This window comes from Dendrobates tinctorius, unplaced genomic scaffold (genome assembly GCF_039654945.1).
Source record: "Dendrobates tinctorius isolate UK_male_01 unplaced genomic scaffold, ASM3965494v1 ptg000079l, whole genome shotgun sequence".
Classification (NCBI taxonomy): Eukaryota; Metazoa; Chordata; class Amphibia; order Anura; family Dendrobatidae; genus Dendrobates; species Dendrobates tinctorius.
This window is the reverse complement of record NW_027361747.1, coordinates 20,535,263-20,555,636: the sequence shown is the minus strand read 5'-3', so window position 1 is coordinate 20,555,636 and position 20,374 is coordinate 20,535,263. Positions and strand designations below refer to the sequence as shown.

The following is a 20,374-nucleotide window of genomic DNA, read 5'->3' as shown; positions in this document are numbered from 1 at the left end:
CAGAATATTCCACAGATTAATAGTTCTTATGGTAAAGATGCCATGTCTACTCTGGTAATTCAACCTTTCTTTCTCCAGGGAGAGAGCATGCCCCTTTGTCTTTTCAAGGGGTTTTACATGAAACAGGTTTTGACAATAGCTGTTGTATGGGCCATTTATGTATTTGTAGTAGTTAATCATGTTCCCTTGATAGCCGTCACTTCTCAAGATTAAATAAATGTAATCCCTTAAAGGGAATATGTCAGTAGGATCAACTCACCTAAGCCATCGAATAAAATGATAACCTGATATCTGCAATCTGATGTCTTAAATGTAAATGACCTCTTCCGGGCTATGGGGCGGTCGCTGCCTGGAAAATAACTGCCCACTTCTATTTATAAAAAAGAAAAAATGCCAGCTTACCCGGTTGGTTCAAAAGATAAGCTGCTATACTGTGTAGGCTCTCAGCAACGGATAAATGACAGGAGCGCTTGCCAACAATCATTATGGCAATGATAAAGGTCTAGCCGAAACGCGTCTTGCCGTGCGCTTTACAGCAGTAATTTTTCCTATCTCTGCCTATATCTACAATATGCTGCTATGGATAAATATTTTTAATCTACGTTTGAAATAAAGAAAAAGATTTTTTATGTACTTCAAACTTGGCTCGCTGGATTTATCTCCTTTTCGCACTTCTATTTATAGTAAGCTCTGGAGGCAGAGTTATCTTCCAGGCAGCATCCTCCCCATAGCCTGGAAGACGTCTTTTACAGAAAGGGATAAAAGATGATTTATCAACAACAAGGCATGTAATATGAGACACATGGAGGACTTTTTGCGGCTGCCAATAGTAATAATTTAGATAGTCAAATGTGGTGACAGATTCCCTTTAATTCTACCTCATAAATAAGATCCTCCATGCCCCTTATCAGTTTTATGAATCTTCTTTCTTTTCTAACTGCAGGGCATTTTTTCTATTAACTGGTATCTAAAACTGAACTGCATATTCCAAAGGTTGCACTAACACCATGTAAAGTGGTAGTATTACATCACTGTTCCGCAAGTTCATACCTCTTAATACATGACAGTATCCTGGCTCACCTTAGAAGTCGCTGATTGACATGGCATGCTGTTGTTCAGTCTGTGATCTACAAGTACACATAGATCCATCTCTACAAGTAACTTTCCTAGTTTCATCCCCCCTAGAACATATGGATCTGCATATTATTAATGCCTACGTGTATGACTTTACATATCTCCATATTGAACCTCATCTGCCACATGGATATCAAATTCCTTAGTTTTGTCCAACTCATCTGGTAACTTGTGAACATCTTCCATAGACTGCTCTATACTGCATAGCTTGGTGTCATCAGAAATTAGAAGTTGAATAATAGAAGATCAACCACATATATAACCAGATACCATTCCGACTAGTCGTCATCAACCATGACTCTCTGTGCTCTTTGAGCCAGTTTTCAACATAATTACAAAACCTTACTTTCTATTCCTATACAGTGGGGAAAAAAAGTATTTAGTCAGTCAGCAATAGTGCAAGTTCCACCACTTAAAAAGATGAGAGGCGTCTGTAATTTACATCATAGGTAGACCTCAACTATGGGAGACAAACTGAGAAAAAAAAATCCAGAAAATCACATTGTCTGTTTTTTTTTTCATTTTATTTGCATATTATGGTGGAAAATAAGTATTTGGTCAGAAACAAAATTTCATCTCAATACTTTGTGATATATCCTTTGTTGGCAATGACAGAGGTCAAACGTTTTCTGTAAGTCTTCACAAGGTTGCCACACACTGTTGTTGGTATGTTGGCCCATTCCTCCATGCAGATCTCCTCTAGAGCAGTGATGTTTTTGGCTTTTCGCTTGGCAACACGGACTTTCAACTCCCTCCAAAGGTTTTCTATAGGGTTGAGATCTGGAGACTGGCTAGGCCACTCCAGGACCTTGAAATGCTTCTTACGAAGCCACTCCTTCGTTGCCCTGGCGGTGTGCTTTGGATCATTGTCATGTTGAAAGACCCAGCCACGTTTCATCTTCAATGCCCTTGCTGATGGAAGGAGGTTTGCACTCAAAATCTCACGATACATGGCCCCATTCATTCTTTCATGTACCCGGATTAGTCGTCCTGGCCCCTTTGCAGAGAAACAGCCCCAAAGCATGATGTTTCCACCACCATGCTTTACAGTAGGCATGGTGTTTGATGGATGCAACTCAGTATTCTTTTTCCTACAAACACAACAAGTTGTGTTTCTACCAAACAGTTCCAGTTTGGTTTCATCAGACCATAGGACATTCTCCCAAAACTCCTCTGGATCATCCAAATGCTCTCTAGCAAACTTCAGACGGGCCCGGACATGTACAGGCTTAAGCAGTGGGACACGTCTGGCACTGCAGGATCTGAGTCCATGGTGGCGTAGTGTGTTACTTATGGTAGGCCTTGTTACATTGGTCCCAGCTCTCTGCAGTTCATTCACTAGGTCCCCCCGCGTGGTTCTGGGATTTTTGCTCACCGTTCTTGTGATCATTCTGACCCCACGGGGTGGGATTTTGCGTGGAGCACCAGATCGAGGGAGATTATCAGTGGTCTTGTATGTCTTCCATTTTCTAATTATTGCTCCCACAGTTGATTTCTTCACTCCAAGCTGGTTGGCTATTGCAGATTCAGTCTTCCCAGCCTGGTGCAGGGCTACAATTTTGTTTCTGGTGTCCTTTGACAGCTCTTTGGTCTTCACCATAGTGGAGTTTGGAGTCAGACTGTTTGAGGGTGTGCACAGGTGTCTTTTTATACTGATAACAAGTTTAAACAGGTGCCATTACTACCGGTAATGAGTGGAGGAAAGAGGAGACTCTTAAAGAAGTTACAGGTCTGTGAGAGCCAGAAATCTTGATTGCTTGTTTCTGACCAAATACTTATTTTCCACCATAATATGCAAATAAAATGACAAAAAAAACAGACAATGTGATTTTCTGGATTTTTTTTTTCTCAGTTTGTCTCCCATAGTTGAGGTCTACCTATGATGTAAATTACAGACGCCTCTCATCTTTTTAAGTGGTGGAACTTGCACTATTGCTGACTGACTAAATACTTTTTTTTCCCCACTGTACATCTCCATTTCAGCGTCAAACACTATATTCACAGCTACTCCTTTGTCTAGGTTTCTACTCACCTTTTCATAATGACTACAGAATTCAGGTTAGTTTGACAACTTCTGTCCTTAAAACTGTTTCGGTGATCCTTACAATGTTATTTTCTATCACATACTCCTGTATATAATCCCTTACAAGTCCTTGAACATTTTCCCCACAATAGACATTAAGCTTACAAGTCTAAAATTACCTGTGAAAGACCTGGAGCCCTGTGTAAAAATAGACACTACATTAGCTATGTGCCAGTCACTCGGAAAAGAACCAGTCATTAAAGAATCTTTAAAAATTATGTATACAGGTACAGCAATAACTGAGATGAGTCCTTAAGAACACTTTGGATGCGGCTCATCTGAACGCAGGGCCTTGTTCACATTGCAGACATTGTCCAAGCTAGGTTACATAAAATTATTTAGCCAACTGAGTACCTTAGATGACATATTAAGGCCACTGGGACCAACCACATCCACAGTTCTCTCCAATTTGACATACAAAACTGAAGAATCTGTCTTCTCTTGATCCTCAGTGACCGGTACCCATCACCATTATTTGTGTTCCACCTCTGAGGACCATCTTTTTTTCCCGAATATTTAAAGTCTTCTTGAATTTAAAATAAAAAAATCCATTGAAAACTTCTCTTAAAATGAGGTAAAATGCAAGGTTGAGACGTCTGTATTATATGTTCCGTGTATGGGCCGCAATGCCCGACTGACGGTGGGGCTCCTGACCATAAATATACCTATGAGGTTGTCAGCTCGGGTCAGTAGACCGGCATTCTGTCCGGGAACTGCGGCCCATGTACCGACCATGTAATACAGCCGTTGGAACCCGGCATTTTTGAGGCAATTACAAAACTTCTCCACTTAACTGTGTAAATGCCAAAGCAACAAAATATTCCGTACTTCAGCCTCTTTTTGTCTTGTGTTGGATTATCCAGACTAAAAGGTGCCAGAGTAATGAAAATGTATCCTTTGCTGATAGATAGGGATGAAAATGGCAGCATTATTTGCCAGTAATACACAGTAATTGCTTAACCTTAGCACAAATATCAGACTTACCTCCAATAGAGATGACGGTGTCGAAGCACTTATCCCTAAAAGGGAGATTCAGGTTGTCGCATACCATGACTTCAAGGTTGTTATTTCTACCAATCTCCACTAAAGGTTCACAGTAATCGCAGCCAAGATTATACGTGTTACAGTTCACACTGAGATACTTTCCTGTACCACAACCTGCAATAAAAAAATGTGAGTTTTTTATGAATTTGCTATATACAGAGAAACTGGTACAGGCATTAATAAATATCACAACTGAGGTTGATACAAATACGAGGACTTGCCAATCAGACATTTCAATTGACAAGCCTCATTTATGCACCCTGACATATGACATTTGTATCATCTAGACCGGGTGCACAATTATTAGACAATTTTTATTTTTCATTATTAATTTTATTATGCAACAACTCCGGTGCTGTCAGTCAAGCCAGAAAGTTAATAAACCTGAATATTTGAGAAAGTAAAAGTGAGGTTTTATCTTTCTTAGGAGAATATCTATGTGTGCTGAATTATCGGGCAACTATTAGTGAGCAGGATTATTATGTAACTACAGTGGGTATGGAAAGTATTCAGACCACTTTACATTTTTCACTCTTTGTTTCATTGCAGCCATTAGGTAAATTCAAAAAAGTTCATTTTTTCTCAATGTACACTTTGCACCCCATCTTGACTGAAAAAAACAGAAATGTAGAAATTTTTGCAAATTTATTAAAAAAGAAAAATTGAAATATCACATGGTCATAAGTATTCAGACCCTTTCCTCAGTATTGAGTAGAAGCACCCTTTTGAGCTAGTACAGCCATGAGTCTTCTTGGGAATGATGCATCAAGTTTTTCACACCTGGATTTAGGGATCCTCTGCCATTCTTCCTTGCAGAACCTCTCTAGTTCCGTCAGGTTGTGTGGTGAACTTTGGATTTACAACACGCTTCTAGTAAGCGCGAGTTAAATGCCGATGTTAGATATTGACAGTGGCATTTTACTAGTTAACAGCTATTGGTAGATCACGATGCCACCCATGGCTGTTGTGAGCACATGTCAGTTGTATAGATCAGCTGTCATGTGCCCGGAAAGGTGCGGGTTCTACTACTATACCCCATGTCGGAAAGGGGTTAACCTCTTCCTGACCAATGACGCCACGTAGGCGTCATGAAAGTCGGTGCCAATCCGACCAATGACGCCTATGTGGCGTCAAGAATTGATTGCCCTCCTGCGGGTCAAGTGACCGGGGTTCACTAAAAGGTCACCCGACCAGCAGTGACAGAAAGTTGTACTTCACCACGCGGGGGGGGGTGGCTTAGCCCCCACGTGGCTACGATCGCTCTGATTGGCTGTTTCACTTTTAACAGCCAATCAGAGCGATTTTTAATATTTAATTTCAATGAAATTTGGTGAAATATTACAATCCAATTGCATCTGCCATGGCTGGAGACCGAGATCCGACCCCCCCACCCCAACTGGCGGGGGCGATCAGCCCCCACCACCGATTGACGGCAACGATCTGCCGCCGCCATCATCATTTACTCCCCCTCCGCTCCCCACCCACCTTTCAATCCCTCTCCCCCCGGTACCTCCTATGTCCCTCTGGCTGTTCCAATGTCCCGCCGTCCCGAATCATGGGCGCCGCCATTTTGGAAAATGGCGGGCACATGCGCAGTGCGCCCGCCGGAATCTGCCGGCTGCAGATTAATTTATTCATTTTGATCACTGTGATAAACTCTCACAGTGATCAAAATAAAAAAGCAAATAAACCCCCCCCTTTATCAACCCCATAGGTAGGCACAAATAATAAAATAAAGAAAATATTTTTATTTTTCCATTAGGGTTGGAATTAGGGTTAGGGTTAGAATTAGGGTTGTAAATAGGGTTAGGGTTGGAATTAGGGTTAGGGTTGGGATTAGGGTTGGAATTAGGGATAAGATTAGGGGTGGGTTGTGGTTGGGATTAGGGTTAGGCTTGTGGTTAGGGTTAGAGTTGGGATTAGGGTTAGGGATGTGTTAGGGTTAAGGTTGTGGTTAGGGTTATGATTTGGGTTTGGATTAAGGGTGTGTTGGGGTTAGGGTTGGAGTTAGAATTGAGGGGTTTCCACTGTTTAGGCACATCACGGGGTCTCCAAACGCGACATGGCGCCACCATTTATTCCAGCCAATTTTGAGTTCAAAAGTCAAACAGTGCTCCCTCCATTTCGAGCCCCGAAGTGTGCCCGAACAGTGGTTCCCCCCACATGGGGTACCAGCGTACTCAGGACAAACTGTACAACAACTTTTGGGGTCCAGTTTATCCTGTTACCCTTGGAAAAATAAAAAATAGCGGGCTAAAAAATCATTTTTGATGAAAAAAAAATGATTTTTTATTTTCATGGCTCTGCGTTTATAAACTTCTGTGAAGCACTTGGGGGTTCAAAGTGCTCACTACACATCTAGATAAGCTCCTTGGGAGGTCTAGTTTCCAAAATGGGGTCGCCTGTGGGGTGTTTCTACCGTTTAGGCACATCAGGGGCTCTGCAAACGCAACAAGACGCCCACAGAACATTCCATCAAAGTCTGCATTCCAAAATGGAGCTCCTTCCCTTCTGAGCTCTCCCATGCACCCAAACAGTGGTCCCCCCGACATATGGAGTATTGGTGTACTCAGGACAAATTGCACAACAACTTTTGTGGTCCATTTTCTCCTGTTAGCCTTGTGAAAATAAAAAATAGCGGGCTAAAAAATCATTTTTGAGGAAAAAAAATATTTTTTTTATTTTCACTGCTCTGTGTTATAAACTTCTGTGAAGCACTTGGGGGTTCAAAGTGCTCACTCTTGCATCTAGATAGGTTCCTTGGGAGGTCTAGTTTCCAAAATGTGGACACTTGTGGGGGAGCTCCAATGTTTAGGCACACAGGGGCTCTCCAAACGCGACCTGCTGTCCGCTGATTGGAGCTAATTTTCCATTCTAAAAGTCAAATGGCGCTCCTTCCCTTCCGGGCCCTGCCGTGCACCCAAACAGTGGTTTATGACCGCATATGAGGTATCGGTGTACTCAGAAGAAATTGCCCAACAAATTTTAGGATCCATTTTATCCTGTTACCCATGTGAAAATGAAAAAACTGAGGCTGAAAGAAAATTTTTGTGAAAAATACTTTTTTTTACTGATCAATTTGTGAAGCACCTGGGGGTTCAAAGTGCTCACTATGCATCAAGATAAGTCCCTTGGAGGGTCTAGTTTCCAAAATGAGGTCAGTTGTGGGGGAGTTCCAATGTTTAGGCACACAGGGACTCTCCAATCGTGTCATGGCAACCGCTAAATATTCTAGCATATTTTCCATTCAAAAAGTCAAATGGCGCTCCTTCCCTTCTGAGCCCTGCCATGTGCCCAAACAGTGGTTTATGACCACATATGAGGTATTGGTGTACTCAGGAGAAATTGCCCAACAAATTTTATGATCCATTTTATCCTGTTACCCATGTGAAAATGAAAAAAATTGATGTTAAACGAAAAATTTTGTTTGAAAAATTAAAATGTCCATTTTTTTCCTTCCACGTTGCTTTAGTTCCTGTGAAGCACCTGAAGGGTTAATAATCTTCTTGGATGCAATTTTGAGTAGCTTCAGGGATGCAGTTTTTAGAATGGTGTCACTTTTGGGTATCTTCTGCCATATAGACCCCTCAAAGTGACTTCAATTGTGAGGTGGTCCCTAAAAATAAAATGGTTTTGTAAATTTTGTTGTAAACATGAGAAGTCCCTGGTCAATTTTAACCCTTATAACTTCCTAACAAACAAACTTTTGTTTCCAAAATTGTGCTGATGTAAAGTAGACATGTGGGAAATGTTATTTATTAACTATTTTGTTTCACATAACTCTCTGGTTTAACAGAATAAAAATTCAAAATTTGAAAATTGCAAAATTTTCTAAATTTTCGCCAAATTTCCATTTTTTTCACAAATAAACGCAAAAATTATCATCCTACATTTACCACTAACATGAAGCCCAATATGTCACGTAAAAATAATCTCATAATCGCTAGGATGCGTTGAAGCGTTCCAGAGTTATTACCTCATAAAGGGACACTGGTCAGAATTGCAAAAAATGGCCTGGTCATTAAGGTCAAAATAGGCTTGGTTATGAAGGGGTTAAAGTGAAAATAATAACCAAACAAATCAAAATGTACAAAAATACATTTTCAAAATTTCCCCCCAAAAAATATCAGTGACCAATATAGCCACCATTCTTTTCAATAACAGCAATAATCCTTCCATCCATGGAGTCTTTCTGTTGACAATCAACTTTTTGGACAGCGCCAACCACAGCCTCCCAGTCACTGATCAGAGAACTGAGTGTTTTTCTGAACTGTAAATCTCATATTTAATCCCTTAACCCCCAAGGGTGGTTTCCACGTTCATGACTGGGCCAATTTTTTTACAATTCTGACCACTGTCCCTTTCTGAGGTAATAACTCTGGAACGCTTCCATGGATCCTGGTGATTCTGGCAGTTTTCTCGTGACATATTGTACTTCATGTAGGTGGTAAAATTTCATTGATATGACTTGCGTTTAATTGTGAAAAAAACAGAAATTTGGCGAAAATTTTGCAATTTTCCAACTTTGAATTTTTATGCTCTTAAATCATAGAGATATATCACACAAAAAACTTAATAAATAACATTTCACACATGTTTACTTTACATCAGCACAATTTTGGAACCAACATTTTTTTTTTTGTTAGGAAGTTATAAGGGTTAAAAGTTGACCAGCGATTTCTCATTTTTGCAACACCATTTTATTTTTACGGACCACTTCACATTTGAAGTCACTTTGAGGGGTCTGTTGTGAGTTCATTTTCCCCTTCACCATTGAGGTCTGATGAACTCCCTCTTCTGGTGAAGGAAGGTAGTGAGGCTGATTACAAAGCACCTGAGCAGAATGATGATGACTGGGTGACTGGGATTGCTGACTGGATATAAGGCAGCCGACGCCCTTCTGCCTTGCGGGTGATTACTCTGAGGGATTCTTGGAGACCAGTCTGATTCCTGCTCCTCAAAAGCTAAGTTTTCTGCTCTACTTTTTGCATTTGTGTTTTGGTTTTGTTTTGCCTTGTTTTTCTGGATTTCTGCCTTTCCCCGCTGGGTGAGCTGAATTCCTTTTTGCTCTGTCTTCAGATAATACCTGAGTACTGATATAGTCTTTTTGAAGCCTAGCGTCTTCAGGGCTTTTTTCCCTATCAGTCTGTTGGCTCTTGTTTTTGAGAGGGTTTTGGCGGATTGCAGACAGCAGCTTTTCTATTCTGTCCTATTTAGTTAGCTTGGGCCCCATCATTTGCTCAGCCTATTTTTCTATCTGTGTGAGTGTTTTTTTATCTTGCTTCACCGTCATTATATTTTGGGGGCTGCCTATTGCTTTGGGGTCTGCTCTGGGGCAGTTTAGATTTCCCTTTCTGTCTTTAGGCTATGTAGTTCTCCGGCTGTGTTCGAGGGGTCTAGGGCACAGTAGGAACCCCCCACGGCTACTGCTAGTTGTTGTTGTTAGGTTCAGGGGTCTGCAATCCGATAGCTGCCAACTTCTCTGGTTTTCTGGACTTAGCTAGTATTTCTGCTTTTGCCTCCTACGGTGACTCATTCATAACAGAATCACCCGCCACACCGCAGATCCTAGGGTACTCAATAGCAGGAAAGAATTGTAAAAAAAAAAAGTATATTTTTTCCTCTATATCTCTGAGGCCGTAGGGGGAATTTTTTTTTCTCTCAATGGAGATAAAGCAATCGTGTGAAGCAGCTCGCTGCGGAAGTGCAGGGAATTTCCGCCTACCTTGCTCATTCACATGCTGCTGAACCAAAGATCCCTACTCCTGATGTTTTTTGGGGATCGGTCTAAATTTTTGCATTTCAAAAACAATTGTAAATTACTATTTGCCTTGAAGCCTAACTCGTCAGGGAGCTCCGCGCAGCAGGTTAAAATTGTCATCTCTTTGCTGCATGGCGATCCCCAGGATTGGGCGTTTTCTTTGAAACCAGATGATCCTATTCTGACTAATGTGAACGCATTTTTTCAAGCCTTGGGGTTGTTGTATGACGAACCTAATGCTATTGATCAGGCTGAAAAGACTCTGTTGGCATTGAGCCAGGGTCGAGATTCTGCAGAATTGTACTGTCAAAAATTCTGAAAGTGGGCGGTCCTTACTACCTGGAATGATAATGCCTTGGCAGCTCTCTTTCGGAAGGGTTTGTCAGAAGCCGTAAAAGATACTATGGTGGGATTTCCTGTTCCCTCTGGTCTTGACGATTCTATGTCATTAGCCATTCAGGTTGATCGTTGTTTACGTGAACGCAGGACTGCACGAGAGGTGTTGCCACCTGTTGAACAAGTGTCTGAACCTATGCAATGTGATAGAGTTTTGTCCAGGGAGCAACGTCAGGAGTTCAGAAGGCGTAATAAGCTGTGTTTTTTTTGTGGAGATGCCTCGCATATTATTTCTGTCTGTCCTAAACGAGAGAAATGTTTTGCACACACGTTTTCTGTGGGTGGTGTTCAACCTAATTTTCTTCTGGCAATTACTCTGATCTGCTCCCTGTCCACATTTTCCGCCAAGGCTTTTGTGGATTCGGGAGCAGCCCTGAATCTAATGGACTTGGATTTTGCTAAACGTTGTGGAGTTCCGATGACACCTCTGCGGACGCCTATCCCTTTGAGGAGGATTGATGCTACTCCTTTGGCAAAAAATAAACCTCAGTTTTGGACCCAGGTGGTAATGCCCCAGACCATCAAGGAAATTGCAGATTTTTGGTGTTGCATAATTTGCATGATACCATTGTTCTGGGGTTTCCCTGGTTGCAAATTCATAATCCAGTTTTGGATTGGAAATCTGTGTGGCTGTGGTGAGTTGGGGTTGTCGGTGTGCCCTTAGTGAGGCTCTGGTTTTTTCCACCTCTCCTCAGTCGCATGATGTTCCTGACTATTTGGCGGACTTTTATGATGTATTTAGTGAGAATGAGTCTGCGTCTTTGCCTCCTCATAGGAGTTATGACTGTGCAATTGAACTAAGCCCGGGGTGTAAATTTCCCAAGGGTCGGCTCTTCAATTTATCTGTACCCGAGCACGAGGCTATGCGATCCTATATTAAGGAGGCGTTGGAGAAGGGTCATATAAGACAATCCTCTTCAACCTTAGGTGCCGTTTTTTTTTTCGTGGCCAAAAAGGATGGTTCATTAAGGCCTTGTATTGATTATCGTGCCCTCAACAAAATGACTATTAAATATCAGTATCCGTTACCCCTGATTTCGGATCTATTCTCCAGAGTTAAATGTGCTTGCTGGTTTACCAAGCTTGACCTCAGGGGGGGTGTATAATCTTATCCGCATTAAGCATGGGGATGAATGGAAGACGGCGTTTAATACTCCGGAGGGACATTTTGAGTACCTGGTGATGCCTTTTGGGCTCACTAATGCCCCTTCTGTCTTCCAGTGCTTCATGAACGACATTTTCCGAGACTTTGTGGATATATTTTTGATTATCTATCTGGATGATATTTTGATCTTCTCCAAGGATTGAGATTCTCATGTGGAACATGTTCGGACTGTGTTCCGGATCTTGAGGGAGAATTCCCTGTATGTCAAAGGATCGAAATGCCTTTTTGGGGTACAGAGGATTTCATTTTTGGGATTTATTTTGTCTCCGTCAACTATTGAAATGGACCCGGCCAAGGTACAGGCCATTTATGATTGGGTTCAGCCCACTTCTTTGAAGGCCCTCCAGAAGTTTTTGGGTTTTGCTAATTTTTATCGGAAATTTATAGCAAAATTTTCTAGTATTGCCAAGCCATTGACTGATCTGACTAAAAAGGGTGCTGATGTGTTGAATTGGTCTCCGGAGGCTGTTTCTTCCTTTCAGGAGCTGAAGCGAAGATTCACTTCTGCCCCGGTATTGCGGCAACCTGATGTCTCACTCCCGTTCCAGGTAGAGGTGGACGCTTCTGAGATTGGTGCAGGAGCTGTTTTGTCCCAAAAGGATCCTGTAACATCTAAAATGAATCCCTGTGCTTTCTTTCCCAAAGTTCTCTCCATCTGAACGTAACTATGATGTGGGGAATCGGGAACTGTTAGCCATGAAATGGGCATTTGAGGAGTGGAGACATTGGTTGGAGGGAGCTAAACACCAAGTCGTGGTCCTCACTGACCACAAGAATTTGATTTACCTGGAGTCGGCCAAACGCTTGAACCCTAGACAGGTTAGGTGGGCCTTGTTTTTTACATATTTTGATTTTGTGGTCTCTTTTCTTCCTGGCACTAAGAATGTCAAGGCAGACGCCCTCTCTAGGAGCTTCTTTGCTGATTCTCCTGTGGTGACCAAGCCTGCTACCATCTTAGGCGAAGGGGTAGTTCTTTCTGCCATCTCGCCCGATTTGAGACGTGCTCTGGAAGAGTTCCAGGAGGACAAACCTGAGCGTTGTCCCAGTGGAAAGTTGTATGTTCCTGACCAGTGGAAGAAGAGAGTGATGTCTAAAGTTCATTGCTCTGGATTGGCTGGTCATTCAGGTATTTTTGGTACTAGAGATCTGGTGAGTCGGTCTTTTTGGTGGCCCGCCTTGTCTCGTGATGTCAGGAATTTTGTGTAGTCCTGTGGGACTTGCTCCCGGTCTAAACCTTGTTCTCGCTCTAGTGGGTTGTTGATGCCTTTGCCGGTCCCCATGAGGCCATGGACCCATATTTCAATGGATTTCATCTCTGATATGCCTGTCTCTCAGAGAATGACTGTTATTTGGGTGATTTGTGATAGGTTCTCTAAGATGGTTCATCTTGTACCACTCCCTAAGTTGCCATCTTCCTCTGAGTTGGTGCCCCTGTTTTTGCAACAGGTGGTTCGCTTGCACGGGATTCCTGAGAACATTGTATCTGACAGAGGAGTTAAATTTGTGTCTAGATTTTGGAGGACTTTCTGTTCCAAGCTGGGAATTCAGTTGTCCTTCTCCTCTGCTTTTCACCCTCAGACCAATGGGCAGACGGAGAGAACAAACCAGACCTTGGAGTCGTATTTGAGATGTTTTATTTCCGCTGATCAGGATGATTGGGTTTCATTTTTGTCCTTGGCCGAATTTGCTTTAAATAATAGAGCTAGTTCTGCCACTTTGATGTCACCTTTTTTTTGTAACTTTGGGTTTCATCCTTGATTTTCTTCAGGGCAGGTGGAGCCTTCTGCCTGCCCAGGTGTTGACACTGTGGTGGAGAGAATGCACCAGATCTGGGACCAAGTGGTGGATAAGTTATCTCTCTCCCAGGAAAAGGCCCAGCGGTTTTCCAACCGACATAGGACCATTGGTCCCCAATTTAAGGTTGGTGATATGGTTTGGTTATCATCAAAAAATATCGCTATGAAGGTGGCTTCTCCTAAGTTGAAGCCTAGATTTATTGGACCTTACAAGATTTTGGAGATTATTAATCCGGCCTCTTTTCGTTTGGCTCTTCCTATCACATTTAAAATTCATAATGTGTTTCATAAGTCCTTGTTGAAGAGGTTTGTTGAACCAGTTGTTCCTGGGGTGGCACCTCCGGACCCTGTATTAGTTGAAGGTAACATGGAATATGAGGTAGCGAAGATACTGGATTCCCGTCTGGCTAGACGGAGACTCCAGTATTTGGTTAAGTGGAAGGGTTATGGTCAGGAGGATAATTCCAGGGTCTCTGCCTCTGATATTCATGCCAAAAGATTGGTGCGTGCCTTTCATCGGGCTCACCCTGATCGCCCTGGTGGCGTGGATGAGGGTTCGGTGACCCCTCCTCAAGGGGGAGGTACTGTTGTGAGTTCATTTTCCCCTTCACCATTGAGGTCTGATGAACTCCCTCTTCTGGTGAAGGAAGGTAGTGAGGCTGATTACAAAGCACCTGAGCAGAATGATGATGACTGGGTGACTGGGATTGCTGACTGGATATAAGGCAGCCGACACCCTTCTGCCTTGCGGGTGATTACTCTGAGGGATTCTTGGAGACCAGTCTGATTTCTGCTCCTCAAAAGCTAAGTTTTTTGCTCTACTTTTTGCATTTGTGTTTTAGTTTTGTTTTGCCTTGTTTTTCTGGATTTCTGCCTTTCCCTGCTGGGTGAGCTGAATTCCTTTTTGCTCTGTCTTCAGATAATACCTGAGTACTGATAGTCTTTTTGAAGCCTAGCGTCTTCAGGGCTTTTTTCCCTATCAGTCTGTCGGCTCTTGTTTTTGAGAGGGTTTTGGCGGATTGCAGACAGCAGCTTTTCTATTCTGTCCTATTTAGTTAGCTTGGGCCCCATCATTTGCTCAGCCTATCTTTCTATCTGTGTGAGTGTTTTTTTTATCTTGCTTCACCGTCATTATATGTTGGGGGCTGCCTATTGCTTTGGGGTCTGCTCTGGGGCAGTTTAGATTTCCCTTTCTGTCTTTAGGCTATGTAGTTCTCCGGCTGTGTTCAAGGGGTCTAGGGCACCGTAGGAACCCCCCACGGCTACTGCTAGTTGTTGTTGTTAGGTTCAGGGGTCTGCAATCCGATAGCTGCCAACTTCTCTGGTTTTCTGGACTTAGCTAGTATTTCTGTTTTTGCCTCCTAAGGTGACTCATTCATAACAGGGGTCTATATGATAGAAAATACCCAAAAGTGACACCATTCTAAAAACTGCACCCCTCAATGTGCTCAAAACCATACTCAAGAAGTTTATTAACCCTTCAGGTGCTTCACAGGAATTTTTTGAATGTTTAAAAAAAATGAACATTTAACTTTTTTTCACAAAAAAATTACTTCAGGTCCAATTTTTTTTATTTTACCAAGGGTACCAGGAGAAATTGGACTGCAAACGTTATTGTGCAGTTTGTCCTGAGTACGCTGATACCTGATATGTGGGGGGAACCACTGTCTCGGCGCATGGCAGAGCTCAGAAGGGAAGGAGCGCCATTTGACTTTTTCAATGCAAAATTGGCTGGAATTCAGATCGGACGCCATGTCACATTTGGAGAGCCCTTGATGTACGTAAACAGTGGAAACCCCCCACAAGTAACCCCATTTTCTAAACTAGACCCCCCAAAGAACTTATCTAGATATGTGGTGAGAACTTTGAACCCACAAGGGCTTCACAGAAGTTTATAACGTACAGCCATACAATTAAAAAATCATATTTTTTCCAAAAAATGATCTTTTCACCCCCAATTTTTATTTTCCCAAGGGTAACAGGACCCTAAAAGTTATTGTGCAATTTGTCCTGAGTATGCTGGTACCCCACATGTGGGTGTAAACGACTATTTGGGCGCAAGACACAGCTCGGAAGGCAAGCAGTGCCATTTGACTTTTTTGGCTGGAATTGAGATCGGACACCATGTCGCGTTTGGAAAGCCCCTGATGTACCAAAACAGTAGAAACCCCCCCACAAATGACACTATTTTGGAAACTAGACCCCCCCAAGGAACTTATCTAGATGTATGGTGAGAACTTTGATCCCCCAAGGGCTTCATAGAAGTTTATACCGTACAGCCGTACAATTAACAAATCATATTTTTTCCACAAAAATGATCTTTTCACCCTCAATTTTTATTTTTCCAAGGGTAACAGGACCACAAAAGTTATTGTGTAATTTGTCCTGAGTACGCTGATACCCAATATGTGGGGGTAAACCACTATTTGGGCGCATGGCAGAGCTCGGAAGGGAAGCAGCGCAATTTGACTTTTTTGGCTGGAATTGGGAATGGATGCCATGCCGTGTTTGGAAAGCCCCTGATGTGCCTAATCAGTGGAAACCCCCAAAAAATGAAACCATTTTGTAAACTAGACCCCCAAGGAATTTATCTAGATGTGTGGTAAGCACTTTAAACCCCCAAGGGCTTCACAGTAGTTTATAAGGCCCGGGCGTGAAAATAAAAAAATCATATTTTTTTCCACAAACATGATCTTTTAGTCCCCAATTTTTTCATTTTCCCAATGGTAACAGAAGTTGGACCCCAAAGTTATTGTCCAATTTGTCCTGAGGACGCTGATACCCTATTAAGTGGGAGAAAACTACTGTATGGGCACACGTCATGGCTCGTAAGGGAAGTAGTGACTTTTTGGAATGCAGACTTTGATGGAATGGTCTGCGGGTGTCATGTTGCCTTTGGAGAGCCCCTGATGTACCTAAACAGTAGAAACCCCCCACAAGTGACCCCATTTTGGAAACTAGACCCCCTAAGGAACGTATCTAGATGTGTGGTGAGCACTTTGAACCCCCCAGTGCTTCACAGAAGCTTATAACTCCCGGGCGTGAAAATAAAAAAATCATATTTTTTCCACAAACATGATCTTTTAGTCCCCAATTTTTTGATTTTCCCAAGGGTAACAGGAGAGGAAAACCCAACCAGGGGGACTGAGGAGAAAGGAAGTCAGGGGGGTGGTCCTGACATGAAGTACCACAGTATAGACAACGCTCCGGGTGTGGGACACCGTATTGGAACGACGTTTGACCAGTAACATTACTGTTGGTGTATAGGCCTAAGGCAGCCACAGTGACAGGGCTGTCAGAGTGTCACTGAGTGTAAAGGGGACGGTACGTAAATATACGTCCCTGGAGAAAGTGTGTCACCATGTGTTCTGTAACCGGAAAACTGTGAAGAAAAGTGCAGTGTGCTGTGAGGCCGTCTGGCGGACGGCGAGAGAAAGAATAAACTTGGACCTGTTGCACCCGAAACTTGCCTCCAGCTTGTGTCTGTACGTTACTGCGCGGTATCCAGAGGGACCACCCCCCCAGCCCGGCCCACCGACCCTACACTTGGCGTAGTCGGCAGGATCAAGGCCGCTAATACAATATCTTCTGTGGCAGGCTTGCCTCTGAGGAATGGGAACGGACTTGGACTGCACTGTGTGGATTATAAACACCTGTGGATTACAAATTACCCACCTGTGGATTACAAATTGGGAGTGCTGTGGCGTATCTGCGTTGCCAGCAGAGGATCCGAGGCGGTACCAGGTCTGGAGCAAGATGGCGGTGCTGCTTCAGCGCAAAGGAGAGATTCAGGTGTTTGCCGTTGTCTCCAATGGACTGGGGCCCCTCCTACGTACCCTTGGGGACGGCAATATGTACCAGGAGGCCGACGCTCCCACATAACATGACAAGTGGGTGGAAAGGCCTGCCGTCGCCCCACCCAGCAGAGGGAGTGGCACAGAGGAAAAGATTGTCTGCGGCTGTTTGGCGCCATTCGATTGCTGCCCACTGGACGGGATGCGACACTGCGGTTGTAGAGGCATTGGTCGCCTGGAGTGGCGATGGCGGCGGGAGGTCGAGCTCCGCCAGAAGATCTATACCTAGGACTCACGAACAGCCAGTCCGGTCTCGGGTGAAGGAGCGGAGCCATGGCGGATCGCACGGGAGCGGCTGCCCAAGATACCAGCAGAGAGCCCCTCCGCGGAACCTCTGGGCCTGGAGGCCAGCCCCACCGGATGGTGGAGTGAAGAGCGGAGACTGCGGGAGCAGCCTCAGAAAGATGTGACGGAGACCGCGGCGCCGGGGAAGATGAGAGTTCCCCCGGCTTTGCCAGCGGCCCCCACCACTCAGCCGCAGCGCGCGGCCTCCTATGATCCCAAAAGTCTGGCCAAGGAAGATCCCACTGTCTATGCGGAGCTGAGTGGGGCCTCCACTCCCAGGCCTGAGCCACCCCGCCCGGTGACGCCACGCCCGGTGTCGCCGGTGCGGAGCCTGTTTCCCGAAGACGCTGTGGCGTCCCCCCTGCAAGTGACGACATCCTCCCCGAAACCAGCTGTTACTCCGGTTGTGCCGGCTCCGGCTGAAGCTCTGGATGCCGTCCACCCTGCGGCCGCGGTTATGCCGGCATTGGAACTGGCTGCGGCCTATTTGTCAGGCCCTGTGGCCCAACATCCGGAAAACCTGTCTGCCCCTATCCACCACCTGGCCCCAGCGGCTGCTGGGCCGCAGACATCACCAGCCGCCTCTGCCCTGTTTTTGTCCCCGGCTAAGTCCCGCCCACTGGACTCCCGGGCTCACACCGGACCCTCCGTTTGGATCGCAGAAGTGGTAAAAAAGAAGAAAGCCAGGGAGCAGGAAGTATGGAACCTGCTTCATGCAAAGGGGGAGGCTGGCATGGTGGCGACACGATCTTTGGGACGGCTCGTGTATACGTATATACCCAGGGGGTATGGGTTCATACGCGATCTGGCTACCAGCCAGAAGGTTTATATTAATGTGGCCTCTATTCACCACGGCCGGGCTCTACACGAGGGGGACTTGGTGTCGTACTACAAAGAGTACTGTCCCCGTGGCTACTACGCGATAGCTGTGATTGCTGAATCCGAAGGTCACGAGCCCCCGCAGAAAGAACTCACAGGACACTCCTTACATCCCGGGAGCTCCACGACTGTGGGGCCCCTCGCTGCTGGCCACTAGGAGGTGGCTTGAACTTTCGAAATTTCATTGCACTGTTGTGCAAATCACAAGGACAGTTTGCGTCCAAGTTAATGGAAAAAAAAAAGTTTAATATAAAAATTGAAGTTTTTTGTGTGTTAAGCCTGACAAAGCGGGGATGTAAGGAGAGAGGAAGTGTCCATGTTAAAGGAAGGGGGAGGAGGAGAAAATCTGTTATGTTTATGTTATTTATATGTTGGTTTTAACAAGAAATAGTAAAAAAAAAAAATGTAAGAAAATGAGGTACTCGTGATATTATAGAGTTGTTCTGATGTATGATATGCACAAGAAAATGCGACCGGTCCGTAAGTGAATGACTGTGTGACCATAGGAAGCGTGAGACCGAAGGGGTCTATGAGTTGAGAGGGTCTGGGAGACCAGGAAGCCGACCATGACTGGTAATTAAGAGAAAGACAAAGAAATGGAAGATGTGAAGCAGACAGTAGTCCTAGGTCAGGTCCCAGACACCACGGACACCCCAGGAAGAGGAAGGAAGGCACCGGCGATGATCTGGTAGGTGTAAGGCCTCGATCATGGCGTACCGGATTGTAAAAATTGAGAGAAGGGAAGAGTAGGAGAGTAAGATTGTAGGGGACGACAATAGACAAAGGAAGGAGGAGTGTAGGGAAGGTGACCTGACGGACGGACTGACTGGTCAGATTTAAAAAGGGAAACAGCTAGGAAAGTGTAGGTGACGTACAGTACTTGAACTGACATAAGAGGGCAGGGAGGAGTGTGAGCATAGGACTTGACATCAGTTTAGGGCTAAGAAATCGCTGGTCATGGGGGCGGAGTTATAGGGAACCGGGAAAGCTATAAATTTGACAGGAGGGTTCCAGAAAGTTCCAGTCCCCAGGGGGAGCTCAAGTGACGAGGAGACTGTAACAGTTGCTGCACTGTGAGGAAAACCCAACCAGGGGGACTGAGGAGAAAGGAAGTCAGGGGGGTGGTCCTGACATGAAGTACCGCAGTATCAGACGACGCTCCGGGTGTGGGACACCGTATTGGAACGACGTTTGACCAGTAACATTACTGTTGGTGTATAGGCCTAACGCAGCCACAGTGACGGAGCTGTCAGAGCATCACTGAGTGTAAAGGGGACGGTACGTAAATATACGTCCCTGGAGAAAGTGTGTCACCATGTGTTCTGTAACCGGAAAACTGTGAAGAAAAGTGCAGTGTGCTGTGAGGCCTTCTGGCGGACGGCGAGCGAAAGAATAAACTTGGACCTGTTGCACCCGAAACTTGGCTCCAGCTTGTGTCTGTACGTTACTGCGCGGTATCCAGAGGGACCACCCCCCCCGCCCGGCCCACCGACCCTACAGGAGCATTGTCCTAAATAAAAATCATGGTTTTCTTGATAGATGCAGACTTTTTCCTGTACCACTGCTTGAAGAAAGGGTCATCTAAAAAATGGCAATAGATTTGGGAATTGATTTTGAGTCTATCTTCAACCCAAAAAGGTCTAACTAGCTCATCTTTAACCCCTTAATTACCGGAGCTTTTTTCGATTTCTTGTTTTTCGCTCCCCTTCTTTCCAGAGCCATAACTTTTTTATTTTTCCATTAATATGGCCATGTGAAGGCTTGTTTTTTGCGGGACGAGTTGTACTTTTGAATGACATCACTGGTTTTAGCATGTCATGTACTTGAAAACGGGAAAAAAATTCCAAGTGCGGTGAAATTGCAAAAAAAGTGCAATCCCACACTTGTTTTTTGCTTGGCTTTTTTGCTAGGTTCAATAAATGCAAAAACAAACCTGCCATTAAGATTATCCAGGTCATTACGAGTTCATAGACACCA

At 44.4% G+C, this 20,374-nt stretch overlaps 1 protein-coding gene across 2 annotated transcripts in view; it reads right to left on the bottom strand.

Moving 5' to 3' along the window:
- Positions 1–20,374, bottom strand: part of TRMT9B (tRNA methyltransferase 9B (putative)) — an 81,527-nt gene that overhangs the window by 7,212 nt on the left and 53,941 nt on the right. For both annotated transcript variants that reach the window (XM_073583591.1, XM_073583592.1), the window contains one exon: positions 4,202–4,375. In XM_073583591.1, coding sequence (XP_073439692.1) covers positions 4,202–4,375 — 174 coding nt within the window. The remainder of the gene's footprint in view (positions 1–4,201; positions 4,376–20,374) is intronic.